Source organism: Lissotriton vulgaris, chromosome 7 (assembly GCF_964263255.1).
Source record: "Lissotriton vulgaris chromosome 7, aLisVul1.2, whole genome shotgun sequence".
NCBI classification, from domain to species: domain Eukaryota; kingdom Metazoa; phylum Chordata; class Amphibia; order Caudata; family Salamandridae; genus Lissotriton; species Lissotriton vulgaris.
In genome coordinates this window covers 544964019-544989917 of record NC_141695.1, presented here as the reverse complement: position 1 = coordinate 544989917, position 25899 = coordinate 544964019, and the positions used below count along the sequence as shown (strand labels likewise).

The following is a 25899-nucleotide window of genomic DNA, read 5'->3' as shown; positions in this document are numbered from 1 at the left end:
TGAATAAAACAGGCTGTCGTGAATCTGCTGCTAAATCATGAGATTACCTTAATATAAATTATGCAATGTTTCAAACACTGCTATGATGGAACGTTTGAAAAGAGAAATGTGTTGATACATTTGCCGCTATGTTATAAGATGAATTGAAAGATTTTCTGTAACTCTTCTGACAAAAAAGGCGACTAAGGAAAAAAACAGAAAAAGCGGAGTCTTGGGCAACCATCACGGAATATGAATTTTTGGGAGGAGGAAGGCTCCCAAGAGACACTCTCATTGCTGTTTATATTTTACAGGTGTGTGGCGCCTTCCTCTCCTCCGACTGGAATGAACGGAAACGAAACTGTGGTCAGGTGTGCACCTTCTTTGGGACAGGAGAGTGCTTTGTGTTTAGTGTAAGTATTGACTTACATTCTTTTTTTTTTTAAATTCTTTTTATTAACAACAAAGAAACAGGGCAGTAGTCAATACAGTCAGAGCATTCATTATCCACATTTGCAGTGCAAGAATTCACAGTACATATATAATCTTTATGTTTTAAAGCATTCAGGGCAATACTTCACATTCTTACATTCTTTTAACTGTTACACTGCATGTTCTCAAGCTTTTCCTTACTCTTTGTCAAAATATTACCAGGTTGTTCTTGCAGTTCTTAATTAATTCTTTCATTTTTCATCCTGTGGGGCAGTGTTTGTTTACTGCCCTCATTATGAATGATCCTGAAAATGGTCCAGATTTTCCGGTATCTGAATTTTGGGCGTGGGGAAATTCTGGGCCATTACAAGTGGGATCTGAGGTGCCCCTGAAATGAGGAATACCTTGGGGAATCAGGATGTCCGGATCCAATTCCAACAAAAACTCCTCATTTCACCAGGATTTTCACACAGAGATTTCGATGTGAAAATCTACTTGTGAAAATAAACAAGCGCATTGAAACAAGATTGGTTAAAATAGTTAAGGCCAGATGAGCTGCAGTTTTCTAATGCTGGCATACAACTGTCTTCATGGCCTGGTGCTGAGTTTCTTGCAAGAAGGATTGCATCACATTGACCAGGCAGGTCTCTGTGCTGGAGGGAACTTTCCTCAATAGTTGTTCCAAACTCTAGATCCAAGCCATTTGGTGACCAAGGGTTCTGCATACTTATAATCTTTTTAAAAGTCATGATCAAAAGAGGTTTAGAATTTGACCTATTGGTATCAACACATTACGTATACTTACAGTGGACTTTAGGTTATCCCCTTTTTCATGATTAGATAGTTTTATTGTAAATCTCCCGTCCTGCTCCTCATTCTATGATTTTACTCCCTATTCTTGTGTTTGTCCTGCATGGTGTTCAGAATGGATGATGTATGTGTCCGCAGCTGATGTCAGACCTTTCTTTACAATTTATTTATTTATTTATTTATTCGCTTATATAGTGCAGGAATTCAACCCCCGAAGGGGTATCTCCACGCTTGTGTTCTTACCAGAAGCCAGAGACCAATAAACAAATAAGAGAGATGCGGGGTTTAGATAGTCAGGAACAGATGTGTTTTTAAGAGTTTCCTGAAAGCTCCTAAATTGGGGTTTTGTCTCAAGGTGAGGGGTAAGGTGTTCCAAAGGGTGGGACCCCTGTAGGAAAGTGCTCGACCACCCTGCCTTTCCCTCTTAATCTGCGGGACGTGAAGCAACAGTTGGTTCCTAGAGCGCAGAGAGCGACCTGGCTCGTAGTTTAAATTTTTCGGTCAGGTATTTTGGACCAGTGCCATATAGACATTTATGGATTACGCAGCATATTTTGAACTTAACCCGCTGGCGGATGGGAAGCCAGGGAGTTTGTTCAAAAGAAGGCGCAAGGGGGATCTGGCTGGAACATTAAGGGCCAGTCTAGCTGCCGTGTTCTGGGCTACCTGTAATCTGCCAAGTTGTTCCTCATTGGCCGAGAGAAGAAGCCCGTTGCAGTAATCTAGCCTGCTGATCACAAGCGTTTGAATCAGTGTTTTCCTGTAACTATCTGCTAGGTACGGGAATACACGCCTCAGAAGCCCAATGACCCTAAAACAAGATCCTGTTACCTGAGTTACGTGATCTTTTAAAAGCAGTGACTGATCAAGGCGTACCCCAAGATTTTTTACTAGCTGGTTAGGGCAGGGAGCAGGTCCCAATTCCAGGGGCCACCAGTCAGGTGACCAGAGGAGGGGGGCCTCTCCGAAAAGCATGACCTCCGTCTTGTCCACATTACATTGTAGGCAATTGGAGGTCATCCAATCGGCTACAGCTCTCATACCTGCAACAAAAGTGTGTTTAACTGCTGGCGTCAGGGTCTGGAAAGGAAATAAGAGCTGGGTGTCATCAGCATACGATATAGGTGTGAACCCATATTCTCTCACAATGTCGGCCAAGGGGGCCACATACACGTTGAAGAGTGTGGGGCTTAGGCATGAGCCCTGAGGAACCCTCTTGGTGAGCTCCCTAGAGATTGAAGAATGGGAGCCCAATCGGACAGACTGTGAACGGCCTGAGAGAAAACTCTTCAGCCAAGACAGGGCAGAACCGCCTATCCCTACCCTCATCAGACGGCCGATAAGAATTTCGTGTGACACTGTGTCGGAACAAACTATTTCCTCTCTCTGTTTCCACCTCCTGAACCTCTCTTTTACTCCCTCTTTCTTTTGCCCCACGTTTACCACTTCCAGCCCATCATCCTCTTGCCCATCTGCCCCCTGGCTTATTTTCCACCTCCTACCACAGTTTTGGCAAGCAACTGTCTTAAAATGGTTTGTTGACACTTAATAAATGGCCACTTGTGCAAGGGTGCATGCACGCATGAGTGGCAGGCATCTCCCAATGGCTTCGCTTTCAGAGATGGCCACTGTGGGTATGCACACATTCCTACCAACCACCTTGGAATGGGTTGGTGAAAACAAATAAAATGCATTCCTAGATGGCCGCCGTGTATGCGCGGATATCCAGTCATACATTTAATACATAATACATAACAAAATACATTCTGAGATGATCATGCGTGCATCTGCAGCAGCCATCTTTAATGTCTTTTGTATTATTGTAATAAATCCTCGCCCAAGAAGGGTACATCAGATGATTGCACATTTTTTCGGCTATTTACAAATGAAAAAATATATATATATATATACTAGCAAAGCCAATATGTCACGGCTAAGACGGATTTGATTTACCAATGTATCTTTACTTGCAAAACTTCTGCATGTCCAGCGAGACCAATCCCTATTGATCTGTCTATTTGTTTATCTCCTGCTTCAATGACCTCAGTATTATTCTCTTTTATGTCAGGGTATGGTAAGTTTTTGGTCCACACGCTATAAATAAACCAAGATTGGGAGCTGCGGGCTGTTAAATAAAAGCCAAGGACCAGAATCATGGGCTCCCTTGCATGCCTTCTCCCACTTGTTGGGTTCCTATTCCTTCCTCCCATCCACTGTACGGTGTAGTCGGTGTGGTCAGAAAACTCTTTGTCTAACAGGACTCTTACTGCAGTCACTACCAGTGATTACTGTCACCTTAACTTTCAGTCAGGGTCTTTCCCCATGCTATTTATAACAACACATTTCACTCTTCCTTCGTCTGTTGCTTATGATTCACCTTTTTCCTATACATGTTCCTTAAAAAAAACACCATGGCAGTCTGCATTAATTTGTTAGGCCATTTATTGTATAGCTGTGGATCCGGAATCCCCTTTAACGAGCCCGAAACGGTTTGGTGCTCACAGTGTGAAGCTGGAATATTGGTAAAAGTGTGCTAGTTTAAAAAATATATATATGATTTTTTTTATTTTAGAACATAAACATACCAGTACACTAACAATCCGTTACATAACGTGACCTTAGAGCCATATTCCAGTCTTCGGTGAGTCAAGACAATGATTACATTCCCCATCTACTTTTAGTTTCTTTCATTCGCCTATAGGTCATCTTCATCCAGAAGGGCCCCTGAAGTATGTCCCTTATGCCCCTTGCACCCCATTGGCATGCAGATCATCCCCTGGTATTCGTTCCATTTCCCCCACACCGTGGTTCACTTATGGGGACAGACTTGACTCTCATATACCCTCCTCTCTGCCAGAATACATTGCTCAATATCCATTTTCCATTCCCTCATTGTGGGGGTTGATGCGACCATAAATCCTAATGTCACTCAGTTGTGTTCTTTGTTATTGAGATCAATCTCATCTCATATGTTCAAGAGATACCATTTTGGCAACTTGGACCTAGCAATTATTTGGGCCTTTTGGGCATAAAGCAGGGTGTTGGTTTTAAAAACAGGACATATAGGAATGTAATGTTAAATAGGTCCTTTCTGTGAAGAAATCCCAAAAGCTATGTTCACTGCTGTAAGGCTGGTTGTTCATTGGGTTACATTTTTACATTTAATAATTCTAATTTCATTTAAGAAACAGCTGTTAAAAGAATTCAACAACTATTTTTAACTGTTATCTAAAATTCAGTTCAATGTTTAGCTAAGATGTATGATAAATATAAAGATAAAGCTAATTTTTCTGTGCCTAAACTTTCTGCAGGACCATTTGCATTTGCTCTCTCTCGTCTGCCAGCCAGTAACTAGCATTTGAATAGGTGTGAACGGGAATAAAATGCCTCCACTTAGCAAACAATAGGCTGACCTTAATTGTCTGAGAATACCTTTCTGAACCTGACAGAATATGCATGGTGGGGCTCTGAGCATCCTTTTTTGACATTACATTTCCAATCCTGATTGAATTTCAAATCCTGCTTGACAGATCTGCTGGGGATTTACATATAACACTTGGGGCACACTTCAAAGGGGGTGGGTGCTCTCACAGGCACAGTTAGCTGATACTTGGGCAGTGCTTTCCTAAGGTAATACCTTAAAACGTGGCTGTCCATATAAGTGCACCACCGCACCGAATGACAATGTCCCATATACAGAATGAGTACTGCTAGTTCGGCCAGGTCTCATCCTCATTTTTAGATAACAAGTACAACAATGCTGCCAATGAGTTTAAATTCCCCCACTGTAACACTGCTGGTCCAATACAATTAATACAGCAGCAACACCTTGTCCCAGGCTGCTGCACTCCACTGTCTCTTGACATCTGCTGATGTTAACACTAGGAACATTGAGATCAAAATTCAGGCGGACAGGCACATGCCCTGGCCAAGGGCTGTCCAATGAGATTGGACACTGGTGGGGCTGCAGGGCAGTCTTTAATGTAAACTAAAGGCTCTAGACTTAATTTCCCACAACGTGTCTTCGGAAAAGTTTCCCTTAAAGTTATATAGAATTGACCCTCACACGCAGTTTTTGTAGATATTCTCCAAATCGTCGCCAATATACGTTATGATAAATGGAGGAAATCCAGTAGCTGAGATAGGGTTATTGTTGAATCTTTTATTAATCTTGGTTCATAGGATGGTCTCCTAGTAAGCTCTAATGAAAGCTTTTAGTAATCAGCCCTACACGTAGCAGCCTCCCCTGCTCTGCCCATGTTCCAACTGACAATCCACATCACAGGCACCCTCACATTCCATTACATTACCATGCACACCAACATTCTACACAGCACATTCACACTGGCTGAGCAGCAGGGGCTCCGTCACAGCCTCCGCCACAGCGCCTCAACAGTACCGGGGGGCTTTAATCACCACAGGCACTTGCGCCAGGAGGCCCTGACACCGCACCCAGAGATGCATAAAGAGTGCTCAGGGCTCCAGCAGCGCGGGATGCCCGTTGGTATGGGCTGCGCCTAGGCAGGGCCATCTGCGCCCGTCAGAGGCTAACAAAGGGTGGGCTGGGCTTCCCCCCTTTCGTCTACTCTCCAGCTACCACCATGGGTAAGTGCAAACAACCCTGTAGTATCGACTTGGGGAAATCTAAAGCTAAAGTACCCAGGAACTCTGCCTCAATTATTTCATACTTAACTTCCCCAGTGGAGGCACTAACTCAAGAAATTCTAAATGCTGACGACCAACTGCATTAGAGAGTTGATCATCTTGATCAACTCTCCAGTTGAAATCCCCTCTGAATGTAATCCCTAATGAGAACCAAGCCATCCCCACTATGCAGGACATGCCGAGGGAGTGTCCTTTGTTTTCAAGCAGGGAGTTCGAGTCTGTGGAGGTAGAGACCTTGGGAAAGGATGTGTCACTGCGTCAGGAACTCCTCGTACCCTCAGCCAAAAAAAAGGGGAAAAAGAGAGGCACTAAACCTGGCCTATTACCAGCTGAACCCATCCCAAGTCACGATGGTGGACTACACCGAGATCTCAACTGCTCTATCTATACAGCTGTTAGACAATCCATGGAGGACTTATTTGAAACGCGCCTGGAGCCACTTTTCTCTACTGTTATCAAAGATATCTCTAATCTTTTTAAAACGCTGGTAAATGGGGTAATGGGGAAACTAGAGCGTTTAGAGACTCAACTTATGGACCTGAATAATGGAGGTGTGTCGATTAATAGGTCTGGTTTATTGACTTCATGAACCTTGGCTGCAAGCCAAAAGGGCGAGGAGGCCTCAAGGCAGGAAAATCAGATCTCGTCACAGACTAGCAGAGTCTAGTTAAGGCCATGCCAGGGGTGAGCTCAGGGCATGGGGATGGGGACAAGCCCTGCAAATATGGTGAGCAAATCCCTGTCGCTAATCAACAACTAGTAGGACAGGACAAGACCCCTTTAAAACCGGGTCTTAAATAGCTGCAGACTTAACTTGCCACGAGATGCAACTCCCCTTGTAGCAATTCTTATAGGTGCTCCCCCATTTAAAGCAAACTGTACAGAATCTACCCAGGAACTTAAGTTCTCCAGTATTAGGGGTGTCTTTCATAGGTTTCCATGCTTGAATATTCCCCGTCGTCGAAGTGGGAGTCCCAAGGTACATAAAATAGCAATAATATATGCATATATAAGTAAAATTATTATAATTATATAAATACATATACATATATAAAATACAGTAAAATATCCAGAAAACTCAAAAGTACCATAGAACAGAATAGGCCCATAGAAAGCCTAAGGGAGAAACTCAACTTGGTAACATATCAGTGTCATTATGTTTTGGTCCAAATTCCAGCCAATCAGGCTGTAGCTCCCTCTAGAACCTTCTCCTCAGAAGCCCAAGACCTCAGATTTTCTACTGCACGTCGTGTGAAGGGAGTCTCCCTGAGCTCTGCTCAATTTTTTTAACTTATTTAGCTGTTTTTTCAACTCTAATGTCTTCTTCAAGGAAATCTTTGTTCAGATCATGTCCATCCTGTGGAAAACTGCGTCTCTTTCATGAAGATCCACAAAGTAAATGTATTTACTGTCTCTACCCTGACCATGAAGTGAAGACCTGTAAGTACTGTCGTACTTTTCCACCTAAAACTTTAAGGGACAGAGAGGCCCGTCTCCTTCTGTGGCTTCAGAAGTTGAAGACAACGGACGCTGTGGTCTCGGAGGATGAGAGTGTCTCTTCATTTCACTCAAAGACCTCTCAGAAACGTGGGTCGGAGACTGAAATACCTTCTCCTTTTCTGAAGAAAAAGAGACTTGTTGATGTTTCTATGGTTGTCTCCCCACAGGATTTACCTCCACATGCGCCTACGAGACCTGGTTCTCTGGCGTCATTGTCCAAAGCCATGCCTACATCCTCTAAACTGGGCATTGGCTCGTCGACGGGCTCGTCGACGCGTCCGTCAACGACATCGACGGCGACGAAATCCGTGGATGCTGTCTCCACGTCGACGACGACTTGCTCTATGTCCTCAAACTACGTCGACGACGTCCACCTCGTCGACGACATCACATGAGGTGAGGCCTATTACCTCTCTTTTGAGGATCTCGTCTACGGCTGCTAAATCCACCTTGTCGACGAAGACTCACCAATCGACGCGCCTTTCGTCGACGCACTCCTCGTCGTCGACCAAGACTTATACATCGTCGACGAGTCGTCGCCCGTCGACGGGACCTGCTTCGACGACGACTACCTCGTCAAAGACTGCCTTACCGTCGACGACTGTCACTCCGTGCACGGTCCACCCTTCGTCGACTGGACCATCTTCGTCGACAAGCAAGTCCATTGCCTCGTCGACGGCGCCGACGACGGTGAAGAAATCTTCATCGACGAAGCCTAAGACACATCCGTCGACGGAATCCTTGCCTGTGGACACAGTGCAAACGCTTCACCCGGCTGTTGACTCTTCCCTCGCCACGTCGACTGGCTCGTCGACGCTGCACCACTTTTCAGCCACAGCTACCACCTTCACAGTGGTTACTGCTTCTACGCTGCGACACGTACCACTAATTCAACTGAGTCCAATTAAGAGTGGTTCTGCACTTCCTGAAAAGTTATTTCAGTCTGCGGAGGAGGACTCCAATGATGATTCGGAGCACGATAATGCCTTTGGTCAAGCGACTAGTCCATCCGAGCTGCACATTAAGTGCCAGGATTATGATGAGGAGGACGAAGAGTACGTCAAAGATGGGACAGAACTTTTTCAAGTAGATAGGTCGGAAGCACTTATGTCAGACCAAACGACACAGATACCACTGTCTTTGGTAAGGAATCTGCAACACATGCTGGATGATTATAACCGCAGATTTCCTCCATCTCGGCGTGTTTCTCCAGTCCCGCAGCCTCCTCCGCAAACACAAGCCCCGGCACCAGTTCCGTCACGATCACCGGTGCATGCCCTGCCTGATACGGATAATGACGATCCTGATCCTCAAAATACGGATCCAAATGATGATGACGACAATGCCCTTCAAGAATGGGATGATTACAGGGCTCACACACCTTCCACTCCACCAACGTCGCCATTGGCTTCGCCTCCAGTGGACATTGGCAGCTACCACAATTTGATGGTCCGCGCGGCTAAGAGATTTCATCTCACTTTGGACGTCCAACAAACTGACAGTTTTCTCTACGATTTTAAGGACCTACCTCAAAGGCAAGCTCACACTATCCCTATAATTGACCACATTTGGGAGGAAGGTCTCAATTTAATGGCGCGGCCGAATTCGATCCCAGCTGTCCTGCCAAGACTTGATCAAAAATATAAAGCACCAGCAAATTCTCCAGCATGTTTGGTGTCTCAACCTAAGGCAGACTCCGTCATTACTCAGGCGGCTCAAAAGAGGTCTCGCAATCCTTCCACGCCCCTTACTTCTCCTCCAGATCAAGAAGGCCAAAAGCTGGATTCCATAGGGAAAAAATGTACTACCATGGCAGCCACCACTGTAAGGGCAGCTAATTCCTTGGCCATTCTTGGACGGTATGACCGCCAAATATGGTCCGAGATTGAGGCATTGCTTCCACAACTTACAGATGATATTCCCGCAGAGGCACAAACCATCATTCAGGAGGGTGAAAAAATCTCCTCGGAGATCATTGACTGCGCCATTGATATCTCCTCTACGGGGTTTAGACAGTTGGCGGGAGCTGCTGTTTTATGGCGTCAAGGCTGGTTAAAATCAACAGCATTTCGCCCTGAAGTCCAAGCGAAAGTCCTCGATCTTCCTCATGATGGGGACGAGGTCCTCGAATCAATTAAAAAAGACACGGATACTGCCAAGGCGTTGGGGTCTCTCCAATATAAGAAATGCCCTTTTCGAGGAGCATGTGATAGAGGAGGCAACTATTCCACTTTTCGTGGCTCAAACCAATATTGCTCCTACAATGACAACCGGCAAAGACAAACTTACCAGTCCCAGAGTCGTCAGACCTCCTCCAGACCATACCAAAGAAAAACTACCTATAGAGGTGGTTCAAATGCAAAGAAACAGTGACAGTCCCAGCACTATTTCTCCACCGACTGTAAAAATTGGAGAACGAATCTCAAATTACATCTTGAATTGGTCCAACATTACTTCTGATCAGTGGGTCCTGGATCTAATTTCAAAAGGACACACCTTGGAATTCACAAAATTTCCTCCACCTCGCCCTCATACTGGCCCACCTCCTCCCCATTTCAAAGACCTTTTGACTCAAGTCAAATTAATGATCAGGAAGGGTGCTGTTGAGGTAGTACCACAAAGCCAGCAAGGCAAAGGATTTTACTCCCGCTTTTTTCAAGTCAAGAAAAAATCGGGGGAATGGCGCCCAATTTTGGATCTACGAGCTTTAAACAAATTCATCACGTCCAAAACTTTTCAAATGTTGACCCTGCTCCAGATTCTACATTACCTCAATCCCGGAGAGTTCTTCTCCACGATCGACCTCCAAATGTCGAGCATGAGTAAAAAACTATTTGTAGTTATTTATGGTGCTTCGTCAGGCAGGGGGCAGGCACATCACGCAGCCCTACGTATTAGTTTACTGGCGTGGAGAGTGGCCCATAACCTACTACTACCTTCCGCTGCGTGGCTACCTGCAGCAGGCGGAGGACGACAAATAGTTTTTTACTCATGCTCGACATTTTTTTGAGCATACTACCTTTGGCCAATTTGCCACTGGTATAGAAAGGATTTAGGATAGGGTGAGTCTTTTAGGGGACCCACACCGTCCAACTCCTTGGTCCTGATGAATACCAGGTATTTTCCCACACGGTAGAAACATGTTGACCAACTCACCATAACACATACAGAGATACTTAGGTCGTAACTCTCTTCCCAGTATCTCGCCCCTTATTTTTATTATTGTTCAGTTGCTTTTTAATAAAACTAACTTTTTCTAAGCTAAACCAGGACAATTTTTAACACTTATTTTTTCTGCACCCACATTCACAACCTGCTCCACTGTACTACAGGTGTCGAAGCACACCCTGGTGACGCTAGGCCACCAGGGTGGACCCCGATGATGAAGCATGTCACCACTAGGTGGTGAGTGAGGGGTTTCTTACAAAAGGAATAATTATTCCTCCTCTTGGAAAACTTTCAGCCTAACTTCGGGTGATACTCCTCCATTTGTTTTCTATAACTTTGATCAGGGGAAAAGGAGTATTCCCCGTCCACCACAGGTGGACACTATCCCTTGCTCTCCCCCTTGTTTTCCCAGAATCTATGAAAGACACCAATACTGGAGAACCACAGTTTACAGGTAAGTAACTTATGTTCTTCTGGTGTAAGCAGTATTCAGGCAATGGGGAGCTGGTTTCCTCCCACATCTTAATGGCAAGACAAGTAGGTTGGGTGGGATTTAGGCTAAAACTGGTAGAGGGAGACTGTATTGTCATTACTTTTGATCAGGCAGGAATAGCAGGGAAGCTGTTCTAGGATGGTATAAATGAGAGACCGAGGGGCATTCTGCCGCTGTTTTTTTTACCCACACCTGATGGGCAACAGGTTCCCAGCATGAGGGAGTGGGAGAATTTTGTGTTGGCAAAAGTGAGGGTGTCTCCATTATCAGGAATAAGAGCTAGGGATGGCAAGTTTCCTAACCCGAATCCCCTAGGACCCCGACACCACCTACACTGTTCAAAGAGATTCCAGGGATGGAAGGAAGGGAGAGTAGTCTAGTTTGTGCAAGCAGATTCCTCCCATTGAGTCATTTGGATAATAACGATTGACTGGTGTCTCCCCTTTCTATATGCATAGAAAGTTGTTAATACCTATTTTAAAGGGAAAATGTTTTACGCAGGGTAAACCTGCATTATTATATCTGCAGATCAGGCCCGGACTGGCCGTAGCGGGCACCGGGCAATCCCCCGGTGCGCCGCAAGGGTGGGGGCCGGTTTTGGGCCCTGGGGGCCATTTTTGTTACAGGGCCGTTTTTGCAGCATAGCTGCAAAATCGGCCCTGTAACCAAATCGGCCGAAAAGCGTCCCCACCAAAGAGCTCGGTCGCACCCCCAGGGGGCCGGCTGAGCACTTTGCCAGGGCCGGTTTTGGTTCTCCTCAGTCCGGCCCTGCTGCAGATGCTGATTGACCACTAGGAGACTTTGAATATTGCATTTTTTAAGTGGCTGCTATGAGGCAAAGAAAATAAAACTGCATTTTATGTTAAGTAACCTGGTTGCTTCTATATGACTAAATGTGTTCTATTTTAATGTTTGCCCTTCGACCTGTGAAGTCTCGCTATATAATATGTAATATGGATCGTTTGCCTTCTCTTGAGATCTCACAAAGAATTTGTTTTTTAGATTTTCCCTTTCAATGTGAATTGTCGGTAGCTTGTTTTATTTGCTTTTCTATGAATTCTGGTGACGATATGTTTTATGGTGCCCATGATTATCTATGAAATTTTTTACTCTTATTGTTGTGGTATATGCTGTATGTTGTGCACTTTTATGTTTTTTGTTAACCGATTAAGTGGTTTTGACGGACTGACACTCCTTTGCCTCATTCAAGCAGTCGTTAAGCATAGCGCTTGGATACTCTGAGATTTAACGGGATTTATAAATCTAGCAGCACCAAGACTGCCGCCCCACCCTGGCACCTGATACTCTCCTTAGCAGCCAGAAGTGCAGTTTCGATGCTGTGACTACAGGATTTTGGAAGGTGTTGGAAGAAGTGAGATAGGAAGAACGTTCTTCATGTCATCAGGATCAATGTTAGGCTTTTTTTGAAGAGGGATTACAGTCGCCTCCTTCCAAGGTTGAGGTAAAGTCTCAGAATCAAGGTCATGATTGAGTAGATGCTGTAAAGCTTTGGCAATGAAATCAGGTGCCAGTTGCAGATTCGGAAATAGGAGGGGAGGCAGAGATCTTGGAGGGCTCCCTGGAGATGGCCAATGATGCCATTAAAAACTGGGTTCAACAGATGCAGGGAATTCAGAGTAGATCTTAAGAATTTTGTCTCTGAAGTATGTGGCCACTCTATCACAAAAATCTTGCGAAGGAACAGTAAGGCCGGGACAATTTTGAGACAAAAACTCTACAGAGATCTTTAGAGGAGTTACTTGCCATTCCAATTTTGTCTGCGTAGTAGGTGGATATGGTCAATAGCTAGTAAATATTGACAAATAAGAGCTCTGTGACTTGTTTTATCCATAGGGCCATGATTCAGTAGCCATTTCCATTCTTGTCTCTGACAAATTTGCCAACTTTTTTTAGATCATCAGTAAACCAGGGGATGGAAGGTTTGGATCTAGTACAACGCCTACTTTTCAGGGGGGCAACAATGCCAAGGGCAGTCCCTATCCATTTTCTAAATTCCTGAGTCGAGAGGACAGGCAAGGTGCCTGCAGGACTGTGAACGGAGTTGAGCACCTGTTCCTGCCAAGAACTTTTTTAGGTTTAGACAGGCCTGGTCCCGCCCCCATAGGAAACAGTGTGGGGCATCTCACATTGAAAGTAACTATATAATGATCCACCCAACTAAGAAAGTTTTTCTCCTCAAATTTCAGGGTGGGAGAATTAGAGAAGATATCATGTAAAGTCTGCCCTGCCAAATGAGTGGGGGCTTTCACCACCTGAAATAAACCTAAATTCTTTATAGATTCTATTAAGTATAGAGAGTCCTTGGTGGATCTATCTTCTAAGTGAAAATTAAAATTGCCAAGTGTAGCAAAATTCTGATGGACCAGAAAGGGCTCTAATGCTTGGAGCCAAGCTTCAAGGAAGTCAATTCACGGGCACTAGCAAAATTCTGATGGACCAGAAAGGGCTCTAATGCTTAGAGCCAAGCTTCAAGGAAGTCAATTCACGGGCACTAGCAAAATTCTGATGGACCAGAAAGGGCTCTAATGCTTGGAGCCAAGCTTCAAGGAAGTCAATTCACGGGCACGGAGGGCGATAAATTAGGAGCTCTGTGAAACGGGAATAGCAGCACTTTTTAATCTAAAAAGCATTGCCTTCGGGCTTCTGACCGATGCAGCATAACTGCCTCAATAGTACAATTTAATGAGTCCTTCTAAATGATCGCTAGGCCGCCTCCTCTGTGACCAGGATGATCTTGACGAGATACAGCATGGTATGTAGGAATAGCGGCTACCAAATCAGGGCTTGAGACCTCGGAGCCCCAGGTTTCCGTAACAAGGCAGTCAAGGTGGCGTGATGTAATAAGCTCATGAATTTCAGTGTTGTTTTTGCAAAAAGAGTGTGCGTCAGGTATTGCACAGATGTTTGGCATTGGTAAAGTCAGCCCTCATGCATATCATATCCGTCAGATGGGGACGGAGCTCCAGGAGCTGTATACAAGAATAACCTACTAAGGTGGTTTTGGGGCAATCTGAACTAGAACTGGCAGCATCTTTGGTCCATACCGCCATTCAGGCACGGATGTGCACAGACATGCTTGCCTTAGGTGCATGTCTACTGTGCATTCGCGCTGGCTAAATAGGTGAGGCTGGACAGGAACTAGCCTGCCAACCTCTCAAGATGGTACCAGAGATGGAACAGCCCTGAAATGAGGATTTTTAGAGTGCCCTTTCCACACAATCAGCCGGAGACAATAGTCTGTGGTGGACCAGGCCAGCAAAAAGAAAGCAGCACAACAGAAAGGTAACCCCTCCCCAGCCCCTCCCGCCCCCCAAAACCCAGTCCATATTAAAAATAAATACAGTGTTTCCTTAATTGTGTGCTTTCAGACTTTTCATCGTTTATGTTTCCTTTTCTGGCATCTAAATTGTTCAGTTCTTTCCATCAGACAGTATGGAGAGCTTTACAGGATATTGGTATAGTTGAAGAGTCAGGATAGCCTAAAAAGGATAGAGGAGGTGAGCGGGCAATGAAACAGAGGGACCCTGAGGGAAGTGGAGTGGTAGGGGGGTACCAGCTGCAGTCAGAGGCAAGGATAGAATAGGATAAGAGAGGGAATGCACAGTAGGCAAGAAGGATTAGACTGAGGGGAGGAATCTGCTCATCAGAAAATGTGTGAGTGGAACCCAGAGGCTTTCCCTGACCCCTTGTTAATTAAGTGAATAGGTTGTAGAAGGTTCTATCTTAAATGAATGCAGTTTATTACTTCTAGTTTAATATTTGTACAAAGGTTTACATGCCTTATTAGAGGCAATAATTCAAACCTGTGAAGATAATTCAGCGGGAGAAATGTAATTATAGGTAAGTAAAGATTTCTTGTTGGGGTAATTTTTGAATGGGGTTGAAACCTTGCAGCTCAAAACCAGTATACATTCCTACACTAGAGGTATGGAGATAACTGCAGCATTAAAAGGGTTAATTAGCATGAGTTATATCTGTCACCATGAATGGTAGACTTGGCAGGTGACATTGCTAGGTGCTTACGATAAAAAATATTATGTTTGTTTCATTTTGTAAAGGTGCGACCTGAAATGGAGAAATACCAGTGGGTGGTGGTGAAAAAGGCAGAGATGAGGAAGGCTGCACCTCCATCACCCCGCCCTCGTTCACGTTCCCGCACTTCCTCCTTCGGATCAGCAATGCAGCGCCCATCATCCTCTCCTCCAGTTGTTAGCAATTACCTGTCAGTGCCGATGCCAGCACAAGCTACAGCCGAGCGCCTGTCCCCATACCTCTCTGTCCGCCATTTCAAGCTACCTTCCAAGACTGCATCCATGTTCATGTCAGGGAGCCATGAAGGAATCATCATTGGTAGGTGACCTCAAGTAAAAGTAAAAATGTAAAGTGCTCGTCAAAGTCACTCTATATTGCCTTCACAAAACAATATCAAACGAAGCCCAAATTGTTGCCTTCTATACTATGTTTTCTTGTAAATCTATGGCTGGATACCAAACCTATGACCATACTAATGATGCCACTATTGACTGTGTGGTTCTCCTGGGGGCAATGCAGCAGTCCCAGCGAGGAGTTACCTGTGTAGCAAGGAGTTACCTGTGTATCTGTTCATGTCAGGATACCAGCATTGTCGGTATAGAAGAGGACCTAGATCTTTTGAGCCCTCACCTGTGGTACATCTGCACTAATAGGTCTGCAAACCAACTTTCTGATATTTAATGAACAAATTAAACATTGTGAGGGAGCGGAACACATTCTGGCTTTTATTTATGTTTTTGGAAGATCATTGATAATTTTTCTATATTTACTGAGTAGGATCATCGTTTTATTGCTACATGAACCTGGTGCAATAAGGCAATTACACAGCTGTCCAGCCCCTTCATAGGATGACAGTTCCACAGTATTTGTTGACCTCTTGAATCGTGACCAGTCTTTCAAACTCATCATACAATCATATGGGACTGGTCAGAATCTAGCCTAGCTTATTGAGAACATTTTAAATCCTTCTCTTGAAAATTCCTTCTCCCTATCATAATTTTTCTGATCTCTTTAGGGTGTGTTTTATTAATACCATTTATCTAGTTATCTAGTGTTACCTAGGCCTCCATCCTGATAAATTGTGAAACCCTGGTGCTTAGATCCCTCTGGTATAATAAGAAGAGCTTAATATATTATAAGGTGATTGAGATAGTCCTGGTAGAAAAATAAGTTTCGTAATTGTATACACTTGTACATTGAAAGTAGAAGGCCAGACCTCCAGCTGTCACCTGTGTGTTATTATTGACCTCATGGATGGAGGAAAGTTGTCCCGTCTGTAGCCTGGCATGTTTCCTGTTGACAACTGTCAATTGTCACTGCAGACACCCACGTGATCTTTCTTATTGGGATGAAAATCAATATTATTATGATTAGTGTAAATAAGAGAACTCACAAAGCTTTTTGAATGAACTTACGGCCAACATGCATCATTGTTGCCGTTTGCGATTTCTTAATTGCGAAAATTAAGGAATCACAATTAAGAAATCACAAAAGGCTGTGCATCAAGAAATCACAATTTTTTTTGCGATTTCTAAAAATTCCTTAATTGCGATTCACAATTTGCGAATCGCAATTAAGGAATCCCTTCCCATTGATTCCTATGGGCCAAGAGGCCCATAGGAATCAATGGGAAGTCATTCTCAATTTGCGAATCGCAAACTGAGAATGCAATTTCAAGGGTACAGGGGGGGGTCCAAGGAACCCCCCTGCACCCCTGAAATATAACTTTAAGTGCATTTTTCACACACACATTCCCCAAGGGCATGTGTGTGTGTAAAATGAAACTTTCAAAAATGCACTTTTGTGCATTTTTGAAAGTTTTCGCAAATTAGCATGAAGGTCAACTTCATGGTAATTTACCTCTCCCTATTTGCGAATTCGCAAATTTAAAATGTTCATGCATTGCATTTAAGAAATCTCAAATTGCGATTTCTTAAATGCAATTGCAATTTTAGAAATCGCAACATGATTGCGATTTCTAAAATTGCGTAAAACATGATGCATCCCAATTTTGTCAATTGCATTCGCAAACGGCCGAAAATTGCGATTCGCACCGTTTGCGAATGCAATTGACAATGATGCATGTGCCCGATAGTTATGATAATACAATTATCTCATCAGAAATTAAAGTTGATTTTATAAATTACTTTTTTAGCTCTGAATTTTAGGAGCATAATCAGTAAATTTGTTACTTTTCATACCCTTTGGGCTACAGTCATTTTTAGGGCCTGGCATCATCAATACACAAACTGTTTCAGTCACAAAAGGTCAGCAGGTGAGTGTAGATGTCTACTCTGTAGGCCTGGCTTATCTGTGAGAAACTAGTTAACATTCCTTTCAAATGTCTTGCCTTACTACGAGAAAGAGTGTGTGAAACTTTGCTTCTGAGCACAACCTGTTGTCATCTAGATGGGTGCCTCTTTTGTATGATCATATTTGAGAACCGCTAACAGAGAGGAGATAAACAGAGACAATTGGAAACTTATTTTGCTAGTGTGGTTGATTTTTCCACATTGTCCCTTTTCATTCAGATCTCATAAGAGTGTCCCTGGTACTAGGGAATCCCCACTAGCCTCTCTTGCATTATTGTAGGTGAAACGTGTGAGACCAGGGGACTGGGTTGAGAATTCTCTGCACTCACTAACATATTTCCCACTTTTAGAGCTTTTACTGACACACTGCAGAGAAAAGAAAATAACCTAATGGGGTTTGGAGAGGAAAGAAGCACACCCCAATAGTTACTCAGGGCTCAATGTCCGAAGAATCTTGTTGACTGCTTGGAGACTTACTTTAGCTTTCCCTGTATCCTTTCGGGACGGTATGTCTCTCCAGATCCATGCAAATACTGCTCTGTCTGGTTGGGCAGAAGCATGAACCAAGTTGAAGGGTCCCATCTTGAAGTCAGGAAGTAGTGCCCGGCCAAAATGTTCCTTCCTACCAAGCTACTCATACAATTGAAAACCTTGGTGCAGTGGATTATAATACTTTCCTGGCATTTAGAATATTTGGAATAAAAACGCATTACTTCACTTCCCCTGGATCTGAGGCTGAGGAAATAGAAGGGGCTCAGTTATGGGGACTTTACAAGGAAGGAATCAGTAAGCTCATCTTCCTGGGTTATAGACCAAAAGGCTTATGCCCCTACCTAATCTCCCAGCGGCCACCAACCATCAGTTTGCACATTAGCTGGCTCGGACCCATTATAAAATCTTCAGTGTGTGTTGGTGCACTTTAGGTGGACCCCCTAGCCAGCAGTGCCTGAAAGCCCTGTTAGTGAAGCAGCAAAAATACATAGAGAACCTCCAATTGGTCTATCAGAAGTTCCAAACCTTTGGGGCCTGGGCTTTGCTATTGCTCTTTCTTCAACACTTCCAGCAAAATGCAGATGCAGGGTTTATCTGATGGCCTATGTTTGGCTTGTGACTTTATTTGTAGGGAGGGAATTAAGAGGATGGAGGGTAAGGTGGGGCAAAATGGGAAACTAACGGGTAAAAATGAACACCAACTTTGACAATATTGTTTCTGGTAGGACATCTTACCCAGCAGACGCTGCAGAGCTTCTCTAGAATGATGAATATAAGAAATTGGTCAACATCTATGAATTGGGAGAGTCCAAAGAAGAGCAAATTTTCTGGATAGTAGAGCCTGTGGACAGACTCCACGTGGTTAAAGGTGTGTGTCTATTTTGGTCAAAGGTGGAAACAGGACATAATTCCTCAACAGGGTTAGACCATTTCCATACATCTCCCCCTTCAGGACAAAAAGTGGGCTCACCCATTGCCTTAGGGATATGTATTCCATGAGGGACTGTATAAACATCCCAGGAAGGGGTAGCCTGATGCCAGCAGGGGTAGGAGCAGATCTGCCAAGGCAGCCAAGTTGGTGTTGGTTTTAAAAGAAAGCTCTGGCATGGCAGACTGTAAATGCGGATTCTCTAAACCCACTCCACATGTCTATAGTGTTTAACAAGTGCATGCAATACAAAAGCATCACTTCTGTAAAAGCAACTAGAAAGGCAACTTAAGTCGTGGGCTGCAGTATTTTTGTCTTTGCAGAGATCACTATTCGCAAAGTGCATGGACATGCCACCATGTAACAAACAATTGCAATTCGCACAAGCCTGATGCATCACAAGATGCCACATTTATGCAGATGGAACAAAAGGATCCTGTTTACGGCAGACTGGGTGGATTTTTAATTAGAGGATCAATAGTCTCTTTCCCAGGGGTACATGTAAAGGGCTTGTACCTTATTCTGTGTAATCAGTTGCCACCAATTCCTGTGCTGCAACGCCTTGAACACTGCTGAAGTACCCTCAGTGGACTCAATGTCGCTTGTCGGAGTGGGAACCCAAAGCCCGGACAATTTCCTTGAACGAGCCCCTGCCCGAACTAATTGTTACTAGAGGCCAATATTACAGTACCACACTGAGTGCAGTGGTGGCGTTAGAGAAGTGGCTAAAAAGAACAAAATATTCTGTAACTATTTTCTTGACCTTTTACCTACAGGTACCTGTACATAAAATAACACCTTGAATAAACAATAAATGCAAGCCAAATTGGTGGGAAATGAACACTTTTATGTTATGAAACAAACACTGGTTAAAGCGATCACTGCAGATAACTGTGTGTAACCAGTCGGAGAAATGAATCCTGGTTGGCTCAGTAGGGAATAGTGACTTTTGTATTTATAGTGCTACAAGGTCCCAGCCTGTCACAGAAGTCACTGTGACTTTGTAAGTCATCATTTTACAACTGTATCACACACAATATAAGATAGGCTACTGCAAACTGAGCAAAAAGATTTAATATTTAAGATAAACCAGTGTCTTCCAAAATATGTATTTTAGTAATACGCCAAAAAAAAGTACTTAGGGCAAACGTTTTTTTTATGTGTCCATTTAAAAGACACACTTCAGAACTCCGCTGGTAATCCCATTGTTACCTCTCAAAAAGAATAAACATTTATCACCATGAAGTCTCAAACTACTCCATCCATTAAAGTCTATTCTAGTTACTAAACAGTCTACTATTTACTCATTAATTAATTGCACATATTTGCATTTCTATCAGGTAGCAGGCACCCTGGCCAGAAGGCTTGTTGTTTCCTCTTCAACTCTCTGTCCCACCTTCAGCTTCACAGCAAAGAGACCCGCATGCCATAGCTTTAACAAAGATGCTCTCCAAGGGTGGAACATCCAGGGACATTTGTGTTTTGCAATAGTGAAAGGTTCAGAATGAATATATTCAGAGGAATTGTTGAGACAATGACAGGATCATGCACTCTTCATTCATTGTTCTCATACTTTGTTTCTTTCCTCAATTTCTGCAACAATAATGAGCATCTGAGCACACACAGCATCTGGGTGTACAGAGTATTCACCATTTATTTAATTGATTATCAGAATTGTATGCCTCCCCTCTTCTCTATTGCACTTCATTGTTCTGCAGCATTTATATTTCACTTACTACCCATATTTGTGGCACTAAAGTGCTTGTCTACACGGGCACAAGCTACGCCTTGCAGGGTGTGTGGTTCGAAGGGTATTGTCTTTGTTTTGTGATCCTATGTGAGATGTGTTTCCATGTCATATGTATTGACCACCAAGGTGTGTTATCATATTCTGGGACTCATTTCTTCGCAGAGTGGTTGATGAGGAGGTTTGAGGGATAAACGTGTAGTTTATGGTTTTCACTAAGCTGGCAGCTTTGAACAGCTCTGCAGGTCCCTTTATGGTATTTTTTTATCCTAGTCTTCTTAGCTAGTTACTGCACAGGGATGTCCAACCTGAAATTTCCTTTATAGTTTTGGTCTTGACTTGGCGTGATTGGAGAAATACAAAAAAAGTGGACAGTTATACTAGGATCCTATCTTCCCATATCTGAGTTCAATTGTGAGATATAAAGAACAATCATAATGTATGGGTATTTCGGACCTGCAGTGGTGGACTTGATTAAAGACTTCCTATCGAGCAGCAGTGTGGGACACGTATAATTATTCCATGCCTGTTCATTTGGTGATGACTAGTTCATAGGCTGTTACAGTACGAGTGATGGGTAAGCATGTAGCAGATCTGTCTTGTGTGAGAATAAGAAGAGTAAGTACAGTTGGTTGCTGAGTGTTATGGTCGTATTATTGATGTGGGTTAGAAATGTTACATGAATTGATATCTCAACATAATACCCAGGCAATCCATAGATTAGCTCTTAGCTCTTTTTAGTTTACCTGAATATAGAAAGTAGGATTGTTTGCTAACAGTAGGTTGTTAACTGGAGTTGGAACTGGAAGCTGCAGTTGTCTTTCTGGGTTCTAACCCAGGGATGTGGGATGATTACGTTTTCATGGAAATAGCCATGTCTTCTGAAGTGTTTATACACACTTGTATGTTTCAAGTATTGTCTGGAAGCGAGTTCCAGAGCTTATCGGCTTGTACTGAAAAAGCAGTGCCTCCTATGGATTTGTTATAGTAAGATGGTATGATACGTGGTGCAAGCCTGGAGCTCAATCTCCTGTTTTGTTTATATTGCTTGAATTTAACTTGTAGGTATAGTGGTCTAAAAATGCTCTGAACATTGTCATTCTAGCTATAGGCAGCCAGTGGAGTGGGTGCAGGACTGGAGTTAAGCATTCCCTTGGGTGAAGGCAGGGAGAAGAAGTCTTGTGGTAGCCATTTGGATGATAGCACGTTGTTCCTTTCGCTTTTGCCAGCCTCTCGGCAGAAGAGCAAAGGGGATATATTGGAAAACATAAAACTCTGCACATATTTTTTGAATTGCAATTTGTCGTACATTTTGTAGTGTTACAAAACATACTACAAAGCGCAGTTGGTGAATCAGGCCCCAAAAGTGGAACTTACACTCTGATTTTGTGAATATCCCAAAAAAGTAAACTTACTTGAATGTGTAAATTACTCAAAAGTGTAAGCTACCTTTGTGCATCAAACTGGCAGTGTATTTCCTCTTAATAACTTATTAAGATTACTGCATGGGATAATACTCATTTTTATTGTACGTTTGAACTCTAGACCTTAAACATCTTTAATGGGTATGTTTTAAATTGGCCATCTCTAAACAGCTTTAGCAATGCACACCGAGCACAAACGGGGACAGTGCACCCTATTACAACCAATGCGCAACCTCCAAGGCAGCCGCAAACACGTTATTGAAAAACAGAGTGGCTAATTGAAGGAACTGTTCCATCTTTTACTGTGTAGGCGGCACCCGCCTGCACTTCAAAGGGGGACGAAGATCCTCCTGCAGGTAAATGTAGTGAGTGACTGAATTGTCTGCAGAGGGATGTCTGGGCAATCCTTGGAACACACATTCGCACCTCCAGAGGGCTGTCCTTAGGGGACACACCAACAGTTCTGTAAGCGCTCCTTCTGAAGGCCTCTTTGCCTCTGCACCCCCATCCATAATACAGAGCAGGCATGGAGGCAAAATGTTTCCTTCATTTGCTTGGGGCTATGACCCTATGCAAATAAGGGAACACTCCCTAAGGTAGTGCCTATGCTGTATGTGTGCTGGCACTGTCTATATTACAGAAGAGGCCCAGAAAGGGTGGCCCCTTGAGTAAAACTAGTGCTCCAGGTTGCAGAACACTGGTGCACACACCCATTGCGCCTCAGCGGTGCTTTATGTAATACAGTCACTGCTATCTGTGCATGGCACTATTCACCTTGTAGTGACTCTATGTATATATTTATTACCACTATGTAATCAATATCAAGGTATTTCCATGTAAGTATTAATTTGTTCTGCAATCTCTGCATCCTCTCTTATTTTTATGTCTCATCTATAGACACCTTAGGTTTAGTTGTCTGTTGTCTAAAGACATATACTGTACAACAGCAATGCATAGAGTGGGCTTCACGTCAGCCTATTGCTTTTAATTGGCTGACTTTCTTGTCAATCTCATTTACGTGGTTTTTATTCAATGGCTTTCCTTCCTCTTCTTGTGTCAGTCCCTCCCCTGGAGCATTTCTTTTTTATATCGTTTCTGATTGGATGAGTTGTATCCTTCCTTTGCTTACAATCAGTAAACAGTATTTTCCCTTTTTCTTTCAGCACTCTTGAGAGCACATCACAACATACCATGTTTGTGTCAAGTGCACCTAGAAGGGCAAAACATAAATCTCTGCAGTGGATGCATTAATTCACTAAGCCACTTGCGGATTTTGTTTGACATTTTTGATCTCCCCTTTCCATTATGCTTGTTGCTCCTCCCCCAGCTCGTTGCTATATTTTTTTATTTTCAGCACTACATGTATGCGTATCTTTCATTGCTCTACCATCCCTCTCAGCTCATTCTCTCTACCATCCACGCTCCTCCCTCCCACCTCCGCTGCTCCAACACCCTTCCTCATTTTTAAATATTCTTTTCTTTTTAGCACTCCATGAACTAGTCTATCACTGTTCTCACCGCATCCATTCATTTCACCTCACATACACGCACCTCCCTCCCACCTCTGTTTGTCCATTGCTCCACCACCCATCCATGCTCCCCCCCCAATTTATATTTAATTTTCCTTTACCTTGCTGTTGGCCAGGCAACTGCACGCTGGGCCACTCGCATCTTCTTTTTTGTGAATCTATACATGTTTTTGTTTCTTAATTTACAGCTTAAAAATGGCAGCCGGAGGTAAATTAAACCTAAAAACGCAGGGCCTCGTTTAACATTTGGTGGACCGAGTAGTTTTCTTTGGGATGATGGAGGACATTTCTTCTACCATCTCAACAGTACTCCACCCGATAAATTTAGAGAGGACTGTCGGAGGGAGTATTCCATCAACTTAGTCAAAGAGAGCTCCATTAACAGAATACTTAAGTCTGCCCATCTCTACATAAGGTGGATGGCTCAAGAGTTTGGGAGGCAGGGTACTCTATCGTGTTTGTGACAGAGTATTTGGTTGACAAAGCTCTAAATCGGTGATGCTCAAAGTACGGCCCGGGGGCTGCATGCGGTCCCCTAGGCAGCAGCAGCACTGGTCTGCTGTTTACTTGACTCATGGAAAAAAATGTTAAATATACAGCAAGCACTTATTAAAAGATTAATTGCAGTTAGGGAAAGGAAGAAGACAGGCTTTTAACTTTGGGAACTTTTTAAAGACAGCCACTAGATATACATGCTTTGCTTCCCCTACACCCACTTTACAACCCCGCTGGCATCAGTGCGGCCCTCCGTCAAACCATAGACCAAACTTTCCGTCCCCCGGGAAAATGTTTGTGAGTACCCATGCTCTAAATCATGCCCTTACACCAGAAAATGTGCACATCATGTGTTATGTCACAATGCATGCACACACAATAGCGGCCATCTTGGAATGCTTTTGATTGAGAAAGCCCACTCCTAGACGGTGCGTGATTTAAAAATCTTAATATTACCTGTTATTCTTGGGTTAGATTGTTTTATAAGGTCACAAATGTACCTGACAAAGGAACTAAAATACATTGATTTGGCCGTGATCACATACTTCAGTAAAACAGGAAAGCATGATTAAAACACAGGCATCCTGGTTCAATGGTTAACAGCTTAACCACTAGGACACATATCTGTGGACTCACATGTTATCACTTGCCAGATTCTTGCAGCCTGCATATGTGATTAGCCTCATATTGCTGATAAATTGTTTCTATTTTTTCTAGGTGGTGGAGGAGGGCAGGCTTTGAATATCGACTCTGATCTCAACCATGGGAGGACCCAGTCTTGTGAAACCTTCGACAATCCACCACTCTGCCAAGAGAACTTCCAGGTGCAGATCCTGGAAGTCTGGGGATTCCAGAATTCCTGATAGTTCCAGAAATGGGAACAAACCCTATCATTGAAAGCTACAGCATGTAGGCCTCGATAATCAGCAGTTCTCCAGACTGCCCCAGACAAGCATATTAGTCAACAGACATTCACTATTGTGTGACTTCCTAAATTGCACATCAGATGATTCTCGGAGGCAAGAATGTTCTTGCCAATTGGAATTCAATCGAACGATTTTGGAGCACATTTGAGAAGAAGCAACATTTTGTTGCAGTAGGCAAAGCAAACATGCTTTTTGGGTAAACTATTTATCAGCTGGTACCAACCCTTTAGAGAACCATAAATAGCCACAAAGTAAGTGCCACTATGTAAACCAGTGCTATGTAACATGCCAAGATTATGCAACCAAATGGTAGAAGACCTGACTTGACCCATGAAAAACTTGACTGTCTTCATCAGCAAGGGCTGCAGGACCTTGAGACGAGCCATGGCGTGAAACATCTCCTAAAGAAGAAAGAACTCTGACTCAAATTACCCAGTCTGGCGTAATGTCAAGGCAGTTGCATCTCAAGTGTCCTATTTCTTGTCAACGATTTTTGTTTGCGCTTTGTTTTATTCTGCTTCATAGGAGGTGATTTCAATATATTTAGTACATAATAATAATAATAAATTTTACTTTTGGTTTTAAGACTGAATTGAGATGATTTCCTCATCTACAATTCTTTGTCACTTTACTCGTGTCAGACTCTGTTAGCAGGAGCCAACTGGTAAATTGACCTGTGGAAACACTGAGGCTTAATCCTTATCAGCCAGCCCCATCAAATGCCAGTTAAGCTGTGGTAAAATGAGTCCTTTGTTAAGCTCCCAAAACTGACTCTGCAGAAGCAAGAGTAATTTTTACATATGCCAAATGTACTTTCCCTTTCATGCAAACATTTCTTAAAGGCTATTGGCAGGGGGACTTTAAGTTCTCATTGGGTGCCTCAACACAGAATAGTACTGCCCAATTCGTCATGAAATTTGTCAAGCAAATTTCTGCACTTCTTTTG

General features: G+C 43.4%; 1 protein-coding gene across 1 annotated transcript in view; it reads left to right on the top strand.

The window, feature by feature from the left end:
• LOC147702009 (TBC1 domain family member 24-like) overlaps positions 1-25543 on the top strand; it is a 141681-nt gene extending 116138 nt beyond the window's left edge. Inside the window, exons 5-7 of the mRNA XM_086930624.1 lie at positions 294-392; positions 15127-15418; positions 24745-25543. Coding sequence (XP_086786750.1) covers positions 294-392; positions 15127-15418; positions 24745-24890 — 537 coding nt within the window. The 3' untranslated portion in view covers positions 24891-25543. The remainder of the gene's footprint in view (positions 1-293; positions 393-15126; positions 15419-24744) is intronic.
• The last annotated feature ends 356 nt before the right edge of the window (positions 25544-25899 follow it).